We start from the raw sequence: 19183 nt of genomic DNA, 5'->3' as shown, positions 1-19183 counted from the left end.
CCTTATTGGGGGCAGAACAGCCCTATTGGGTTTATTTAATGGTTAAATGATTCCCTTTTCTTTGTAATAATAAAACAGTACCTGTACTTGATCCCAACTAAGATATAATTACCCCTTATTGGGGGTACAACAGCCCTATTGGGTTTATTTCATGGTTAAATGATTCCCTTTTCTCTGTAATAATAAAACAGTACCTGTACTTGATCCCAACTAAGATATAATTACCCCTTATTGGGGGTAGAACAGCCCTATTGGGTTTATTTCATGGTTAAATGATTCCCTTTTCTCTGTAATAATAAAACAGTACCTGTACTTGATCCCAACTAAGATATAATTACCCCTTATTGGGGGCAGAACAGCCCTATTGGGTTTATTTAATGGTTAAATGATTCCCTTTTCTCTGTAATAATAAAACAGTACCTGTACTTGATCCCAACTAAGATATAATTACCCCTTATTGGGGGCAGAACAGCCCTATTGGGTTTATTTAATGGTTAAATGATTCCCTTTTCTCTGTAATAATAAAACAGTACCTGTACTTGATCCCAACTAAGATATAATTACCCCTTATTGGGGCAGAACAGCCCTATTGGGTTTATTTAATGGTTAAATGATTCCCTTTTCTCTGTAATAATAAAACAGTACCTGTACTTGATCCCAACTAAGATATAATTACCCCTTATTGGGGCAGAACAGTCCTATTGGGTTTATTTAATGGTTAAATGATTCCCTTTTCTCTGTAATAATAAAACAGTACCTGTACTTGATCCCAACTAAGATATAATTACCCATTATTGGGGGCAAAACAAGTCTATTGGGTTTATTCAATATTTAAATAATTTTTAGCAGACAAATTATGGAGATCCAAATTACGGAGAGATCCCTTATCCGAGCATTCTGGATAACAGGTCCCATACCTGTACTTGTTATGCACTTTGCACATTGCTTTTTGGTGCATTTAAATTGCCACAGGTCTTGGTGCTCCATTTGTGAGTTGAGAGACCAAGCCCCCCCCCCATAAATATAACATTGATTGCATTTCATATAAATGTTAATAACAATTACCTTATGGGTAATAAGAATGTCATTTTAAACAAGTGCCCACTATAGAAATAGTCCCGGCAGGCACAACATTTTGGCCGGCCCCCACCTCCCTTCCTCAGGGTCAGTGACCCAAACAGCCGAGGGAGCATTTGCTGTAGGCCAGGAAGCGGTAGGGGAGGAAGGAAACATTTTCAAAAAATACAAAATGAAGTACTGAAACCATAAGTATAATTATACCGTACTTACAGTAATGACCCCAGAGGATCATGGGTTCCTGTGCCACAGTTTTGCCCCCAAAACTCAATGAAAGCACAATTAATAATATTTTCCTCAATAATATTGGACCTCTGTGTACTTGAAATGGCAGAACCTATTTTGAATCCCTGAGTCTGGGCCTGGATGTTATATAATCAGGGTTGGACTGGGGGGTGCAGGGCCCTCTGGGGCTGTTGTAAAAGTACCTTCAGCACGTCAGGGAAGGGAGACCGGTGACTGGAGGGAGTACCCTGTGGGAATCAGGTCTGGGCCCACCTGGTTTTTTCCCGGTGCCCTGGCAGCCCAGTCTGACCCCTTGATCTGCAAATCTGACAGGGTAGTGCAGGGTGACAAAGGTACCTAAATCACATTATTATAGTTATAAAAGTTAGTTCCGGACTTCATCTGCATTTTTATGAAGTGAAATGAGCCTTCTCTTTCTCAGGTAGAATGCGGTCCCATCCCTCTCGTTCCACAGATACTCCGGAGAGAGGATCTTAGTAGGCTTTTTGTAATATAGAAAGTAATTGTTCAAGTAACTCTCATCGTGCCAGATCGCTTCAATGTTATTTGCTTTGTCGGTGAGCATAGCATGATGGCAGTGGTTGGTCAGCTTGTAGACCTCTTCTACTTTTCCTCCAAAATAACCCCCCGCATAATAAAAGTCTCCTTCATCTTCAGGGATGTAGGCTTGAGACTCCGGCCTTCGTTCAAATGTAAATTTGTCCCTCCCTTTAACAAAGAACGCCGGGTGTAAAGTCCCAAACACATCACTGAGGATCTCTACGCCAACGTGGTCTTGGAATCTCATGTCCACATCCACGCACACCAAGTAGTCCACCTCGGAGGCAAAACGCTGCTTAGTGAAGTCGCGAATCATCTGCATGCGTCTCATGGTGACGTCCTGCCACCGCTTGTAACTGGGGACCTCAAGGAAGATAAGTTGCTTTCTCGGGCCAACCGTCATGTTAAAATTAGTTACGTTGCCGACTAGATCAGTGAAGATGTAGTAGTTGACAGGGTATCCCACCATGAAGAACTTCTCGGCCGTTTCAATGAACGTTTTGAGAAACCTTATGTATCTGTGAAACAAAGAAAGGTTTGTTATTAGATGGGGTGGAACTAAGCATCAGGTACAGGGATACAAGTTATAGGTTATTAGTGGCTTTTTTTTGTATTATATAGTGAATAAAGTACCCACTATTGTAATATATAGGGATATTATAAGTCCCCGAGGAGTTCCTTATAATATATAGTGAATAAAGTACCCCCTATTGTAATATATAGGGATATTATAAGTCCCCGAGGAGTTCCTTATAATATATAGTGAATAAAGTACCCCCTATTGTAACATATAGGGATATTATAAGTCCCCGAGGAGTTCCTTATAATATATAGTGAATAAAGTACCCCCTATTGTAACATATAGGGATATTATAAGTCCCCGAGGAGTTCCTTATAATATATAGTGAATAAAGTACCCCCTATTGTAACATATAGGGATATTATAAGTCCCCGAGGAGTTCCTTATAATATATAGTGAATAAAGTACCCCCTATTGTAACATATAGGGATATTATAAGCCCCCGAGGAGTTCCTTATAATATATAGTGAATAAAGTACCCCCTATTGTAATATATAGGGATATTATAAGCCCCCGAGGAGTTCCTTATAATATATAGTGAATAAAGTACCCCCTATTGTAATATATAGGGATATTATAAGCCCCCGAGGAGTTCCTTATAATATATAGTGAATAAAGTACCCCCTATTGTAACATATAGGGATATTATAAGCCCCCGAGGAGTTCCTTATAATATAAAGTGAATAAAGTACCCCCTATTGTAATATATAGGGATATTATAAGCCCCCGAGGAGTTCCTTATAATATATAGTGAATAAAGTACCCCCTATTGTAATATATAGGGATATTATAAGTCCCCGAGGAGTTCCTTATAATATATAGTGAATAAAGTACCCCCTATTGTAATATATAGGGATATTATAAGCCCCCGAGGAGTTCCTTATAATATATAGTGAATAAAGTACCCCCTATTGTAATATATAGGGATATTATAAGTCCCCGAGGAGTTCCTTATAATATATAGTGAATAAAGTACCCCCTATTGTAACATATAGGGATATTATAAGTCCCCGAGGAGTTCCATGACCATATAAAGCATGAAGCCAAAGGCCAAGTGCGGTTATACTGTACAGGTCATGGGACTCCGAGGTGACTTCTAATATCCTCATATTTTACAACAGGGGGTACTTTATTTAAGTTTTAGTGAGTCATGTGACAGAAATGACACCACTAAGCTCTGATTATAACGGATTACATCACTAAGCACCGTTTATAAGGATATCATTTACAGTTTGGTCCCATAGGGGAATGACCAAGCTGTATATAATGAGTGGATATAGGAATGAAATAAGGGTACCAGCATCAACGGAACATCCAGGTATTGAATCTACCTGCCCAAGTGTTATGGACTGTAGCGTAAGGATGCCTGTAGACTGCTAGTACCAACCTTTTGGGGCCCCGGGCTTTCTACGATGGGAAATACAGGGAATCTATACACTTCCAAGGTTGATGCAGGAACACGGTACAAAAGGGGTCCAGTACCACTGGATGTGCACCAATGGGTGAAAGGAAGGACGAGACTGGGGAGCAGTATTCCAGATTCCTATATCCCATGACTCTGTGGCCAATTGACCTCCAGCCACCAACCTTCCCAAGCCGACAAATCCCAAAGTCCCACTGTGACCAACCATAACTTACTTTTTAATGGCAAACACTGTAAGGCCAATTCGAACATTTTCCTGGCGGAACAGTTCATTTAGTATATCAATGTTGAAGTTGCCTTCCCACACTATTGGGGCCAGCCAGGGGGATACGGACAGTACATTAGTTCTCCTGGAAAGGAATATGTAGATATTAATGTTATTATCTTGTTTCTTTTTTTTTATTCCCCGCTGAGTTAATCTCCTGCAGTACCAATACACGAACAGTAGGTGGCATAAGAGCATTGCACTGGTTGGCGTATGGTATTTTTTTCTTTATTGGTACCAAAGTATCCTCTGTAGATTTCTAACTAAGCTTTCTCCCTCAGCCACTGCCCCCTTCCTGCAGAACCTCGTTACTACACTCCCCCCAAAACAGCCCTGTTTGCCCTCTGTTCCCATAAAGCAGAGTCCCGCAGCGGGGTTGGCGCCATTGCATCCAGTTTAATTTTCCATTGGTAGCAATTGGCAAAGCTAAGAATGTAAAGTTAAAACCAAACCAAAAGCTGTTTCAAATGAGTATTCTCAGTCAAAGCTTTGAGTTAACTTTTACTATGATGTAGAGCAGTGATCCCCAACCAGTGGCTCGTGAGCAACATGTTGCTCCCCAACCCCTTGGGTGTTGCTCCCCATGGCCTCAAAGTAGGTGCTCATTTTTGAATTTCTGATAAGTGGGCAGTTTTTGGTTGCATAAAAACCAAGTATAATGCCAAACGGAGCCTTCTGTACGCTGACAGTCCACATAGGGGCTATTAAGTAGCCAATTATAGCTCTTACTATCACCTCCAGGAACCTTTTTCATGCTTGTGTTGCTCCCCAACGTTTTTTCCACTTAAATGTGGCTCATGGGTATAAAAGGTTGGGGATCCCTGATGTAGAGAGTAATATTCTGAGACAATTTGCAGTTGGTCTTCACTTTTTATTATTTGTAGTATGGTTATTAGTTATTTAACATTTTGTTCAGCAGCTCTTCAATTAATAGTTTGGCAGCTATCTGGTTGCTAAGGTCCAAATTACCTTAGCAACCAGGGGGTGGGTTGAAAGAGACTGATATATGAATAAGAGGGGACCTGAAAAGAAAAAAAAAAACTGTAAAAGGTAACAATAACGATATAACTGTAGCCTTGCAGAGCAATCGAGTTTTGGCTGCCGGGTTCAGAGACCCCCACTTAAAAGCTGCAAAGAGTTTGAAGAAGGAAAAATGATTCAAAAACTATAAAAAAAAAAATAATGGAGACCAACTGAAAAGTTACTTAGAATTGGGCTTTCTATATTATACTAAAGAATAACCTAAAGGTCAACCGCCCCTTTAAGAGGGGCAAAATCAATGGCGTAACAAAGTGGCCCCACAGGAAGTTCACAGATTGGAATGAGATCCCTGTTCCAAAGAGCTTATAATTAGTGATGAGCGAATCTGTTCCGTTTCGCCGAAAAATTTGCGAATCTTTCAAAAGATCCGCGAAATGGCGAAAAATTCGCGAAATGGGAAAATGTCGTGCGACAAAAAAAAATTGGCGCCCGTGGCTATTATTTTGTCACGCGGCTATTGTTTCGTCACCCGCGGCTATTGTTTCGTCGCCTGTGGCTATTGTTTCGCCGCGCGGCTATTATTTCGTCGCCCACGGCTATTATTTCGTCGCCCGCGACCATTCTTTTTTGACGCCGGCGACAATTTTTGGACGTGCGGCGAATTTTTACACGAATCCATACCTGGCAAAACATTTCGCCCATCACTACTTATAATCTATATATATATATATATATTTTTTTTTTCTTTTTTTAACTATGCTTAGATGTACTGGGTAATTCAATAACAGTTGCTTGGGGGTATGACAGCCTGAACTCATTCTCCACAGTTAGCCATGGTGCCTAAGGTGGACAGAAAGTCAAGCTGCTGCTCTTTATTCCCTATGGGAGCCGAGAGCAACCTCACAGCCCAAAGTGCTTCACAAGCAGCCAGGTTTGTATTGTCATGTTGCCGTATCCCCAAAATGTAGCACTTTGAGAACATTTCAGTGCCCCGGCCAGGGTCCAGAGCTTGGCACTTCATCTAATAAAGAAGGAAAGGGAATCCATAGTTCCTCTTCACTTCCTGCCATTCTGATTGTCTGGGCTAACGGCTTAAATGGACACTGTCATGATATTAATGGGGCACTTTCAATTTCTAAATAACAATGTTACACAGCAAATAATTCCCTCTGCCATTTAACATTTTATTCATTAACCAACAAATTTGTAGCTGTAATATTGGTGTGTAGGCGCCATCTCAGTGCCTTGTGCCTGAGTCTGAGCTTTCAGCCAGCGCTACACATTAGAACTGCTTTCAGCTAACCTATTGTTTCTCCTACTCCCATGTAACTGGAGGAGTCCCAAGCCGGACTTGGATTTCTTACTATTGAGTGCTATTCTGATACCTACTGGGAGCTGCTATCTTGCTCCCTTCCCATTGTTCTGCTGATCGGCTGCTAGGGGTGAGGGGGGATATCACTCCAACTTGCAGCGCAGCAGTAAAGTGTGCCTGAGTCTGAGCTTACAGCCAGCGCTACACATTAGAACTGCTTTCAGCTAACCTATTGTTTCTCCTACTCCCATGTAACTGGAGGAGTCCCAAGCCGGACTTGGATTTCTTACTATTGAGTGCTATTCTGATACCTACTGGGAGCTGCTATCTTGCTCCCTTACATAGTTAGTTACATAGTTAGTTATTAACTAATGGGTTTTGGAAAAAAAAAAGGTAGCCATGCCACGTGTACTGGGCCTTGCCAGCAGGACACCCCAGGACCAAGCCAGTTAGCCACCCCCCCATATGAGCCAAAGAGAGCTCCCATTGTGTTGGCCGACAGTGGTGCCGTTGGAATCAGATGCATGGGCAATGGGAGGACAAGGAACCAGACATGGAGAAGGCAACAGAGGAGGCACGTGCCTAGCGCCCCATCACCTTTGCACCTAGGCATATGCTTTATCTGCCCACCCCTAGTTCTGGCCCTGATACTCGCATACATATTCCTTTAGACACATCAGTTTAAATATTTGGAACTAAAATTCTAACTTACGGAGGCTTTAAGGTTTCAGGCTTCGGATACACCATTCTGCAAATGTAGAGAGAAAACAGATGAAGTTTGAGCATTCAAACTAGTGATTTTATCCCCTTTGTAAGTTTCCTTTCTCCCATTATCAGACAGTGTATCTATTGTGCATTCACCAAAATCTTTACCCAATTGGCCCTAACATAGTCCCTTTCTTAAAGGAACAGTAACAACAAAAAAATGAAAAATGCATCAAAAGATTTTAACTTATAATGTACTATTGGCCAGTGTTGTTTTCTTCAGGAAGACTACTATAGTTTATATAAATACCCCGCTGTGTAGCCCCGGGGGCAGCCATTCCTGCACTGGTACAGCTGGGGTGTTTGCTACAGAAACCCTACTATAGTTTATATAAATACCCCGCTGTGTAGCCCCGGGGGCAGCCGTTCAGGCTTAAAAAAAGGAGAAAAGCCACAGATTACATTGTAGATATCAGATTAAACATCATTTTACAGAGTTTATCTGTTATCTGCTATGTAACCTGTGCCTTTTGTCCTTTTTTTCCAGCTTGAATTGCTGCCCCCGGGGCTACACAGCGGGGTATTTATATAAACTATAGTAGGGTTTCTGTAGCAAACACCCCAGCTGTACCAGTGCAGGAATGGCTGCCCCGGGGCTACACAGCGGGGTATTTATATAAACTATAGTAGGGTTTCTGTAGCAAACACCCCAGCTGTACCGGTGCAGGAATGGCTGCCCCCGGGGCTACACAGCGGGGTATTTATATAAACTATAGTAGGGTTTCTGTAGCAAACACCCCAGCTGTACCGGTGCAGGAATGGCTGCCCCCGGGGCTACACAGCGGGGTATTTATATAAACTATAGTAGGGTTTCTGTAGCAAACACCCCAGCTGTACCAGTGCAGGAATGGCTGCCCCCGGGGCTACACAGCGGGGTATTTATATAAACTATAGTAGGGTTTCTGTAGCAAACACCCCAGCTGTACCAGTGCAGGAATGGCTGCCCCCGGGGCTACACAGCGGGGGTATTTATATAAACTATAGTAGGGTTTCTGTAGCAAACACCCCAGCTGTACCAGTGCAGGAACGGCTGCCCCCGGGGCTACACAGCAGGGTATTTATATAAACTATAGTAGGGTTTCTGTAGCAAACACCCCAGCTGTACCGGTGCAGGAATGGCTGCCCCCGGGGCTACACAGCAGGGTATTTATATAAACTATAGTAGGGTTTCTGTAGCAAACACCCCAGCTGTACCGGTGCAGGAATGGCTGCCCCCGGGGCTACACAGCGGGGTATTTATATAAACTATAGTAGGGTTTCTGTAGCAAACACCCCAGCTGTACCAGTGCAGGAATGGCTGCCCCCGGGGCTACACAGCGGGGTATTTATATAAACTATAGTAGGGTTTCTGTAGCAAACACCCCAGCTGTACCAGTGCAGGAATGGCTGCCCCCGGGGCTACACAGCGGGGTATTTATATAAACTATAGTAGGGTTTCTGTAGCAAACACCCCAGCTGTACCAGTGCAGGAATGGCTGCCCCCGGGGCTACACAGCAGCTTATTTATATAAACTATAGTAGTGTTCCTGAACCAAACATACCTGTTTTACCAGTGCTGGGCAACAGTACATTATATTTTAATTAGTTTAAAACGCATTCATTTTGATGTTACTGTTCCTGTAGCTGCTGGATGTTACTGTAGAGCCAAATTTATGTTCTATTAAAAGACACTTGGGCATCCATTCAAATTAGAAGAAAGGAGGGTTTGTTACAGTGAGAAATGTGAAGTTGTGGAACTCTCTCCTTGAATCAGTTGTACTGGCCGATACATACAGTAACTTCAAGAAGTTGTTGGGTGGCTTTTTATCAAGGAAGAAAATACCAAGATGCTGAACTGAACTCTTAGCACCAAGCTGATCCAGGGACTGGCTCAATTGGCTTCTTGGAGTCAAAAAAGAGTTTTATTTCCCCTTTGAGACCAATTGGAGAGGTTTCAGATGGAGATTTAGCTTCCTCTGGATCAGCTGGAAGTTTGGCAGGTTTTACAGATTTCAAGAAAAAAAAACCATGGAAATCAATATTATTTTTTCAGCTGGGGTCTCCTGTATCCTGGAGATCAATGGAATGATGCTTTTATGGGAACTAGAGACCTACAAGGGTCTAATTGGGTTGACTGGGACATTTGTATCTTCTTTCCACCAATTTTATCCACAACTGGACCTGCCACCCACTGACCTGCTCACTTATTGCATTCCCACATTGTGAGTTCCTCTGCCTTAAGCCAATTATGCTCTTATATTTTACCTTGTATAAGGTAAACAAAAGATCTATTACTTATTAACTAGTTCAGTAATTAGTACACTATTTAAAAGGCCAAGTAATGGTGGCCTCAGGTGAGCTGGTTAATTACCTAGACCAGTGCTGTCCAACTGGCGATCTCCCTCTGTGTGGCCCCCCACCTGTCTGGTTGCTTTGATGGTTTAACTTTGTATAAGCTTTAAATGGTATCAGTACTGAGATAAACTGCCCCTGCATGGTTCACACCTCGGATTCAGGCTGTAATCCCCCTGTATTGTTTAAACATGTAATCCCCTGTGTTGTTCCACATTGTCCACACCTCAGACTGTAGGAGCAGTGCCAGCATTGTGTCATTATATGTACTGCCTGCCCTATGCTGCCTGTGTGTGCCATACTCTGCCTGCCCTACCCTGCCTGTGTGTGCCATACTCTGCCTGCCCTATGCTGCCTGTGTGTGCCATACTCTGCCTGCCCTATGCTGCCTGTGTGTGCCATACTCTGCCTGCCCTATGCTGCCTGTGTGTGCCATACTCTGCCTGCCCTACCCTGCCTGTGTGTGCCATACTCTGCCTGCCCTATGCTGCCTGTGTATGCCATACTGTGCCTGCCCTATGCTGCCTGTGTATGCCATACTGTGCCTGGCCTATGCTGCCTGTGTGTGCCATACTCTGCCTGCCCTATGCTGCCTCTGGGAGGTGAACCTGGCAGGGGTTTGTTGTGGGAGTTTTTTTAGCAGTTGGAAATAGCCATTAAATGATCCCTAAGGTGTGTAATTATGACCTGGGGGTTGCTGTGCTACCCACAGAGAAGGGGGAGGCATATGGATTTAAGGGTGTGTCTTAATATTACATAATATAATTCTTTCACATATGAATGATGGTTGATATCCCCGCAGTGAGGACCAAGCATTTGGGTTTTTGCTGTGCTACCACTATTGTGATAACATGGGTGTGGTTTGAAGTGGTGCGGTTTAAAGGGGGGAGTGGTCAAAACTGGCTTCCATTAGCGGCCCTACACTATGTATGCTAGAGAACTTCCGGCCCTCTGCACCACAGACGTTTGACTGCACTGACCTAGTTCATATACTAAATGACTGGATTGCATGTGGTTTGGCTACAGTGACTAATTTGCCGTTAGGTAGTCCCTATGGTGTGAAGCACATGACCAGATGAGGCTTGTGGAGCACTTGGGTACTTTTGCCAGGTGTCTATACAGTGACAATTCTTATCTGATCGAGTGGCCCCACTGGCTGGATGGATACTGTGTGATGCCCACTTGTTCCATTTCTTGTAAAACTACAGCGTAAATGCTGCTTCTTCTCGTTACTTGCTCATTCACAAGGTGGCTTCTCTGAGACCTTCCATTGAATGGAAACCTTCTTCCACTGGTATAGGCTCCTTTCTGCAAGAAAAAGCTCTACTGCAGTGGTTCCCAAACTGTGGAGTTGGCCCTGCAGGGGTGGGACCTGTAGTAGTGGGCAGAGGGATGGGGGCTCAGCCTGAAGGTCAGTTATGGTTAGAACTAAGGAGAATGGTCATTTTCTCTCCAAGATAAGCCTGAGAACCCAAGTTAATGGTCATTTAGGGTGTGATTTGGTGTTAATGTGTATTTGCAGCAGTAGGCCAACTGTTGGACCTTGAAGGGGGCTAGGAAGGTTTTACAACTACTGCCCCAATAAACATTTTTAAGATGAACAACCACCTACCCCTAGTGCACTTAAGCCCCATACTCATGATAAATGAGACCAACAAATTCATTGAACTTTAGAGTATCAACCTTTTAAGGTGGATCACATTGACATTGTCTGGACTTGAGCTGAAGTAATCGGATCCCTCTGAGCTAAAGAGGAAATGGAATGTAACGTGTTAATATGATTGGCAATACAAGGAGTATCACACACACTATTCTATCCTGATGAACAATTTAAACTAAAACTCCCATGTCAGGCTCATCAGTACTGTACATATTGTGCTTAATACTACTTTGAAGAAAAATTCCTTCAAAATTATAACCAGAGCTATATCTTCTCTACTGCTTGGGAAGTTTAAGAAAGGACTCAACACACTGTTCATCCAGAAATGTCTCTGCAAGAGTTAGGGGACCTATTCTCTAGCCCTTACCTAATATTCAGGTCTCTTCTTCAAGTGGTTAACCTCTGGAACACTATCCGCTCTTTTACACCATGTTGGGCTCTATATATAGCCCTCCTAGAGTGCATAGGACAACCTACACTCACCTTAACTCTACTTTCTTTATAGGTCTTCTTCATGGTTTGATCAAGTTTTAGGATCAAGGCTGTCCAAGGCTTCCAAAAGAGTCTCTCACTTTAACCAGGATGAGTTTAGCTTCATAATAGCTCTTACACAGCCCTAAACCTGACCTACACAAAGATCTAATTGCTTGTGAATGTGACTTCTTCATACAGGGTCAGACTGGTCTACCAGAGGACCCCCGGCAAGCCCAGGCCTTGATGGACCCCAGGCTAGGCCTATTTCCACCCAACTTTCATAGTAAACCTATATAAAAACCTACACAATCAGGTAATATATAAATATATTGTTGTTATGAAATGTGGGCTAAAGGCAGCAGGTTCTCCAATGGGCCCTAGGAGATCTAGCCCACCACTGCCATTATAGGAATACAAGGAATTGCACTGTAGGACACATTATGGGCAAAGTCCAAAACAGGTCACTTTGCACCCAACTTGTACCTTTCCTCCTGCTTCTTAATGAGGTTGATAGACTACAAATGATTTTACAAAGACTATTACCTACAACCCGACAACCCACAATCAGTTAGCAGATTAAAAAGATATTTGATAAGTTACTTACTTTGCTTTGCAGGAAAAGATGTAGCGAGAATGCCAATAAGAGGAGGTTTCTGGGAAGTAGCTGTACCTGTTTTGGTTAAGGGGTTGAAAATTATTTGTTTTGTCCAAAATGGACTATATAAGGCAGAGCAATACATTTCTGTCTAGAAGCAAGAGTGGTACAACTAGAAACCCACAAGGTAAGCCCAACGCTGATTTTTATGCATCTGGGCATCATGTGGCACCATTGTCTTGTTAACAAAATCTCAATTTCATATAAACAAAGCATCGCAATTGGGTTTCTGACTCACCAGCCCAACACAACAAGCGCTGCAACAGCAAGACTGGAAAAATACAGGGTTTTCTTCCCAAAGCTGAACTGGCCTGCAACGCAAAAAACATAAGTACAAAAAACATAAGTTTTCCTTACAACTAATGGTTCATTTGTGCTTGGGTTTGATCTAGGTTTCCATGTGCTTTTATTTACTGTACTTTCCACTTTATTTTATTTATTGGATTTGCATCCCTCTCAACTTTTACTCTCTCAACATCTGCCAAGGCCTAGTAAGTAGTGTCGAGTGGTCCAGCCTCAAAGCTTTGGGACCTGTGGGATATCCATCGGCCAGGCAGGTTTAGGCTGATAAATTGGACCTCCAGCAATTTGTGTGCAGGTTGTGTGCTTGGCTGTACCTCTGATCCAGATGTATTGGATGGCCAGCCTGTGGACTTCCAGTTGGACAGCCTTGGTCTAGGCTAGAACATACTAGATGGACTTCCAGTTGGATAGTCCTGGCCTAGAGCATACTAATGGACCTCCAGTTATACAGCCTTGGTAAGCATACTAGATGGACCTTCAGTTGGACAATCCTGGTCTAGGGCATACTAATGGACCTCCAGTTAGACAGCCTTGGTGAGCATACTAGATGGACCTCCAGTTGGACAGTCCTGGTCTAGAGCATACTAGATGGACCTCCAGTTGGACAGTCCTGGTCTAGGGCATACTAATGGACCTCCAGTTGGACAGCCTTGGTGAGCTTACTAGATGGACCTCCAGTTGGACAGTCCTGGTCTAGAGCATACTAGATGGACTTCTAGTTGGACAGTCCTGGTCTAGAGCATACTAGATGGACCTCCAGTTGGACAGTCCTGGTCTAGAGCATACTAAATGGACCTCCACTTGGACAGTTCTGGTCTAGAGCATTCTAGATGGATCTCTAATTGGTGAGCATACTAGGTGGACCTCCAACTGGACAGTCCTGATCTTGAGCATACTAAAAGCTTTTTTTCCCCCCAATAACTGAATAGATTTTTAGTTTATCAGTACAACTCTAGTCCTCTATAAACCACTTATATGGTATAATTCTATAGGGCTTATGCTGCCCTTGATGATTTCCCAGAAAATTGGCCTTGATATAAAGGATGTCCTGGGAGGTTCCCCCTGCTGGCATTCCTACTGTTTGCCCTATCCCTCACATGGGTGAGCAAGACCTGCTTATGAATGCTAGAGGCTTCACTACCAATCCTTAAGGGATATTTATCAAAATAGGAAGAAAATTTAGTTCTTTCAGACATTAATTAATAATTCTGGGACAGTTTGCAATTAGTTTTCATTTTTTTTTAATTTTGTTGTGATTTTTCAGTTATTTTGCATTTTGTTCAGAAGCTTTCCAGCTTGGAATTTCAGGAGCTATCTAGTTGCTAGTGTTGTGTTTGCCTTAGAAACCAGGCAGTGATTTGAATAAGACATTGGTAAATGAATAGGAGAGAAACTGAATAGAAAGTTAAGGAATAAAAAGTAACAACAACAATAAAACTGTAGCCTCACAGAGCAATAGATTATGGGTTGCCGGGGTCAGTGACCCCCATTGGAAAGCTATAGAAGAGGAAGGCAAATACTTCAAAAGCAATAAAAAAATAAATCAATAATAAAGACAAACTGCAAAGCATGGTAAAAATCCGCCCTTCTTTATAAGGCGTAAACACATTAAAGGGGAACTCCGACCAAATCTGTTTTCTCATTATGCTAAGCGACTTCGTTAAGACCTTTTGATGGTTTTTAAAGACGTGGGTCAACTTTGAATTAACTTTTAGTATGTTACAAAAGGATTCTCAGCAACTTTTCAACTGGCTTTCATTTTTCATTTTTATAGTTTTCCAATTATTTGCCTTCTTCTTCCGACTCTTCGGCTTTCAAATGGGGGGTCACTGACCCCATGTAAAAAAACAAAATGCTTTGTAAAGGTCCAAATTTGTTGTTATTGCTACTTTTTTTTTTACTCCTCTTTCTATTCAGGCCCTCATTCAAAACGGTGCATGGTTGCTAGGGTCATTTGGACCCTAGCAACCAGATGGCTAAAATTGGAAACTGGAGAGCTGCTGAATAAAAAATAACTCAAAAACCATAAATAACAATTGCACATTGTCTCAAAATATCATTCTCTACCTCACACTAAAGGTTAAGTCATGGGCTCGTAAATAGTATGTTTTTATTACATATTTCTGTTAGGACAGATAAGCATGATGTTAAACTGGAATATTCACTCCTTCCCTACCCACACAGGAGACTGAGCGTTCCGGTGCCGGCAGACAGCCGAGGGCCATGGTATCGCCTGTATTTTCCATATTACATATATGTTTGATGTCTACACCCTTCTGTACAGTGTTACAGATTATATTAATAATATCATATACTTTATGGGGTTGGATGGGTATTTAGCAAGTGAGGGAATACAGGGTTATGGGAGATAGCTCTCAGTACAAGTGAGGGAATACAGGGGTAGGGGAGATAGCTCTCAGTACAAGTGAGGGAATACAGGGGTAGGGGAGATAGCTCTCAGTACAAGTGAGGGAATACAGGGGTAGGGGAGATAGCTCTCAGTACAAGTGAGGGAATACAGGGGTAGGGGAGATAGCTCTCAGTACAAGTGAGGGAATACAGGGGTAGGGGAGATAGCTCTCAGTACAAGTGAGGGAATACAGGGGTAGGGGAGATAGCTCTCAGTACAAGTGAGGGAATACAGGGGTATGGGAGATAGCTCTCAGTACAAGTGAGGGAATACAGGGGTATGGGGGATAGCTCTCAGTACAAGTGAGGGAATACAGGGGTATGGGAGATAGCTCTCAGTACAAGTGAGGGAATACAGGGGTAGGGGAGATAGCTCTCAGTACAAGTGAGGGAATACAGGGGTAGGGGAGATAGCTCTCAGTACAAGTGAGGGAATACAGGGGTAGGGGAGATAGCTCTCAGTACAAGTGAGGGAATACAGGGGTAGGGGGGATAGCTCTCAGTACAAGTGAGGGAATACAGGGGTAGGGGAGATAGCTCTCAGTACAAGTGAGGGAATACAGGGGTAGGGGGGATAGCTCTCAGTACAAGTGAGGGAATACAGGGGTAGGGGGGATAGCTCTCAGTACAAGTGAGGGAATACAGGGGTAGGGGAGATAGCTCTCAGTACAAGTGAGGGAATACAGGGTTATGGGAGATAGCTCTCAGTACAAGTGAGGGAATACAGGGGTAGGGGAGATAGCTCTCAGTACAAGTGAGGGAATACAGGGGTAGGGGAGATAGCTCTCAGTACAAGTGAGGGAATACAGGAGTATGGGAGATAGCTCTCAGTACAAGTGAGGGAATACAGGGGTGTGGGAGATAGCTCTCAGTACAAGTGAGGGAATACAGGGGTAGGGGAGATAGCTCTCAGTACAAGTGAGGGAATACAGGGGTAGGGGGGATAGCTCTCAGTACAAGTGAGGGAATACAGGGTTATGGGAGATAGCTCTCAGTACAAGTGAGGGAATACAGGGGTAGGGGAGATAGCTCTCAGTACAAGTGAGGGAATACAGGGGTATGGGAGATAGCTCTCAGTACAAGTGAGGGAATACAGGGGTAGGGGAGATAGCTCTCAGTACAAGTGAGGGAATACAGGGGTAGGGGGGATAGCTCTCAGTACAAGTGAGGGAATACAGGGTTATGGGAGATAGCTCTCAGTACAAGTGAGGGAATACAGGGGTAGGGGAGATAGCTCTCAGTACAAGTGAGGGAATACAGGGGTAGGGGAGATAGCTCTCAGTACAAGTGAGGGAATACAGGGGTAGGGGGGATAGCTCTCAGTACAAGTGAGGGAATACAGGGGTAGGGGGGATAGCTCTCAGTACAAGTGAGGGAATACAGGGGTAGGGGGGATAGCTCTCAGTACAAGTGAGGGAATACAGGGGTAGGGGGCGATAGCTCTCAGTACAAGTGAGGGAATACAGGGGTAGGGGAGATAGCTCTCAGTACAAGTGAGGGAATACAGGGGTAGGGGGGATAGCTCTCAGTACAAGTGAGGGAATACAGGGGTATGGGGGATAGCTCTCAGTACAAGTGAGGGAATACAGGGGTAGGGGGGATAGCTCTCAGTACAAGTGAGGGAATACAGGGGTAGGGGAGATAGCTCTCAGTACAAGTGAGGGAATACAGGGGTAGGGGAGATAGCTCTCAGTACAAGTGAGGGAATACAGGGGTATGGGAGATAGCTCTCAGTACAAGTGAGGGAATACAGGGGTAGGGGAGATAGCTCTCAGTACAAGTGAGGGAATACAGGGGTAGGGGGGATAGCTCTCAGTACAAGTGAGGGAATACAGGGGTATGGGAGATAGCTCTCAGTACAATTTGCCCCAGGGACTGGTCTGATTGCCATCTTGGAGTCAGGAAGGAATTTTTTCCCCTCTGGGGCAAATTAGAGAGGCTTCAGATGGGGTTTTTGCCTTCCTCTGGATCAACTAGCGGTTAGGCAGGTTATATATAGTACTATGTTACTATGCTGGTTTTCTTCTCTACCCTTTTAGTTCCGACTCAGCACACAGTATATCACATCCCTACAGCTTTCGGTTACTGTCCCAGTTGTCAGGGGAGAAATTAAGCATTGTTCCAGAACCTTCCTGCAATTATCCCACAGTAAGGACCCATCCTGTCCCCGTTCAGAGAGGGATAAAATGAATTTAGCTAATGATTCTAGTTATTCGGCTCTTCATCTGTTCTGCTGCCAATAAGGGAAGGAACATTTTCTGCCCCTTCCTATAATACATGATTTATGTGTTGCACTATTGGCTTCACATTGGCGACTGCCATTTTCCAAGTAGGGACACGTCGATTTGGCAGAACCGATAACAAATTAAAAATAAACATTAACACATGAATTGTGGATGACAGGCACCTCGAATCTTCCCTTTGTAATAGGATTTACCTTTATATACGTTATTACTGACCCCATTGCCGGCCCCTCTGGAAATAACCCAGTTCCCCTCTAGGCAATCACTTTAACAGCCCCCCTATATAATAAAGACATTACTTACATTTTTCTGGCCACATCGTCGGAGATGGTAGAAAGCAGACTAATAGGGAACACAAATCCAATTAGACGTAATTTGTTCAAGTTCAGCCCCTTATTGAGACATTGTTCACACCCAATTACAATGAATAGGTGCAATGGGAAACTCCCTTACCCTACAGCACAATATCTTCCGGATAAAAGTATTCTTAAAAAAGACTTAGCAAAGTGAAAATAATTCAGCTGCATTGTCACAGGTTTCCAGTGCTTTACATGTGAAACTCTTTAGGAGCACAAAGTCCTGCTTTTTATTGGGGAGGGTAACTTAAACCAATACGGTCATGGGAAAAGTTTTTTCCAAAACCTATCAATTAATAGAGTTTCTCCAGCAGAATCTGTTTTTCCCATGGCGCTAGCCATATTCTTCATTTCCCAGGGTGCCTCAGCCATGAGACCAGTGCTCTGATAAACTTCACTCACACTTTACTGCTGCGCTGCAAGTTGGAGTGATCAGGGCCGGATTTAACTTCTGGGCGCCCCCGTCCCCCCCGAGTGCACATGCGCGATCATGCGTCACCAATGCGCATGCGCAATTGCACATTTAAACTCCCATACGGAGCAGTGGGGAGAGGTCCCGACTGCTCCATATGGGAGCCAAATTAAAAAATTCTGTTGCGGCGGGGCGGCATGCCTCCCCTAAACTTGTGCCGCCCTAGGCCTGGGCCTTTGTGGCCTTTCCACAAATCCGGGCCTGGGAGTGATATCCCCCCACCTCACACCCAGCAACCAATCAGCCGAACAATGGGAAGGGAGCAAGATAGCAGCTCCCAGTAGGTATCAGAATAGCACTCAATAGTAAGAAATCCAAGTCCGGCTTGGGACTCCTCCAGTTACATGGGAGTAGGAGAAACAATAGGTTAGCTGAAAGCAGTTCTAATGTGTAGCGCTGGCTGAAAGCTCAGACTCAGGCACAAGGCACTGAGATGGCGCCTACACACCAATATTACAGCTACAAATACATTTGTTGAGTTAATTATCTGCTATGTAAACAGTGTCATTTAGAAATAAAAAGTACCCCATAAAAATCGTGACGGAATCCCTTTAACTCTGGTGCCCAAGGATTTGGCTCGAGTCATCCCCAGTTTGGTTTAGTTTAATCACTGACTGGTTTGCAGTCAAGTGCAAGAGTTGACATATTAACTCTTCCGGTGTAAACCATAAAAGTGGAAAGAAGTGGTGCCCTAGTTGGGGCATATATGAGAGAGATAACAAATGGTACAGTATGCTGGAAAGGTGACCGCACCCATGTCCAAAGAGATGCCTTTGGTAGAAGATTGCTATGCAGTCTGGGTGTTGGGCCTGGATTCCATGAAACCATGGTTATGACACTTCCCAAAGTGCTTCCTGGATAAATGCCATTCTTTACCTACTTGTGTAAATGACACGTTTCAATTTCTATACTACCATTATACTAGACTAGTAAACAACTAGTTTGTGGTAGATGTTGATCATTACTAATGGATCAACTAATTTAGAGAGAGAGGGCCATGTAGATCCAAGGGTGAACTCCAATGTTTACCTCTTAATAAATATGCCCTAAATCAGTGATCCCCAACCAGTAGCTCTGGGGGAACATGTTGC

General features: G+C 43.6%; 1 protein-coding gene across 3 annotated transcripts; it reads right to left on the bottom strand.

Moving 5' to 3' along the window:
- Positions 1-1045: 1045 nt before the first annotated feature.
- LOC116406760 (histo-blood group ABO system transferase-like) lies at positions 1046-17631 on the bottom strand. Of its 3 annotated transcripts, XM_031891611.1 has the most exons (7): positions 17568-17628; positions 12548-12620; positions 12259-12324; positions 11204-11266; positions 7137-7172; positions 4082-4216; positions 1046-2381 (listed from the first exon to the last, which is right to left on the bottom strand). In XM_031891611.1, the coding sequence occupies exons 1-7, from the start codon at positions 17581-17583 to the stop codon at positions 1688-1690; spliced, it is 1083 nt and encodes a 360-aa protein (XP_031747471.1). In that variant the 5' UTR covers positions 17584-17628; the 3' UTR covers positions 1046-1687. The 3 variants fall into 3 exon arrangements, with proteins under 3 accessions (XP_031747471.1, XP_031747473.1, XP_031747472.1); XM_031891613.1 differs by lacking the exon at positions 4082-4216 and having other exon boundaries at positions 17568-17631; XM_031891612.1 differs by lacking the exon at positions 11204-11266 and having other exon boundaries at positions 17568-17630.
- Between the last annotated feature and the right edge of the window lie 1552 nt (positions 17632-19183).

Source organism: Xenopus tropicalis, chromosome 8 (genome assembly GCF_000004195.4).
Source record: "Xenopus tropicalis strain Nigerian chromosome 8, UCB_Xtro_10.0, whole genome shotgun sequence".
Lineage (NCBI taxonomy): Eukaryota > Metazoa > Chordata > Amphibia > Anura > Pipidae > Xenopus > Xenopus tropicalis.
This window is presented reverse-complemented; position numbering and strand designations above follow the sequence as displayed.

Bases quoted from the DNA above. Each gene is read 5' to 3' on its own strand.
- LOC116406760 (XM_031891611.1), bottom strand. The intron at 11,267-12,258 runs GTAAGTAACTTA...TTTCCTCTTTAG, and splicing joins ATCTTTTCCTGCAAAGCAAA to CTCAGAGGGATCCGATTACT. The intron at 4,217-7,136 runs GTAAGTTAGAAT...ATTCCTTTCCAG, and splicing joins CCTGAAACCTTAAAGCCTCC to GAGAACTAATGTACTGTCCG.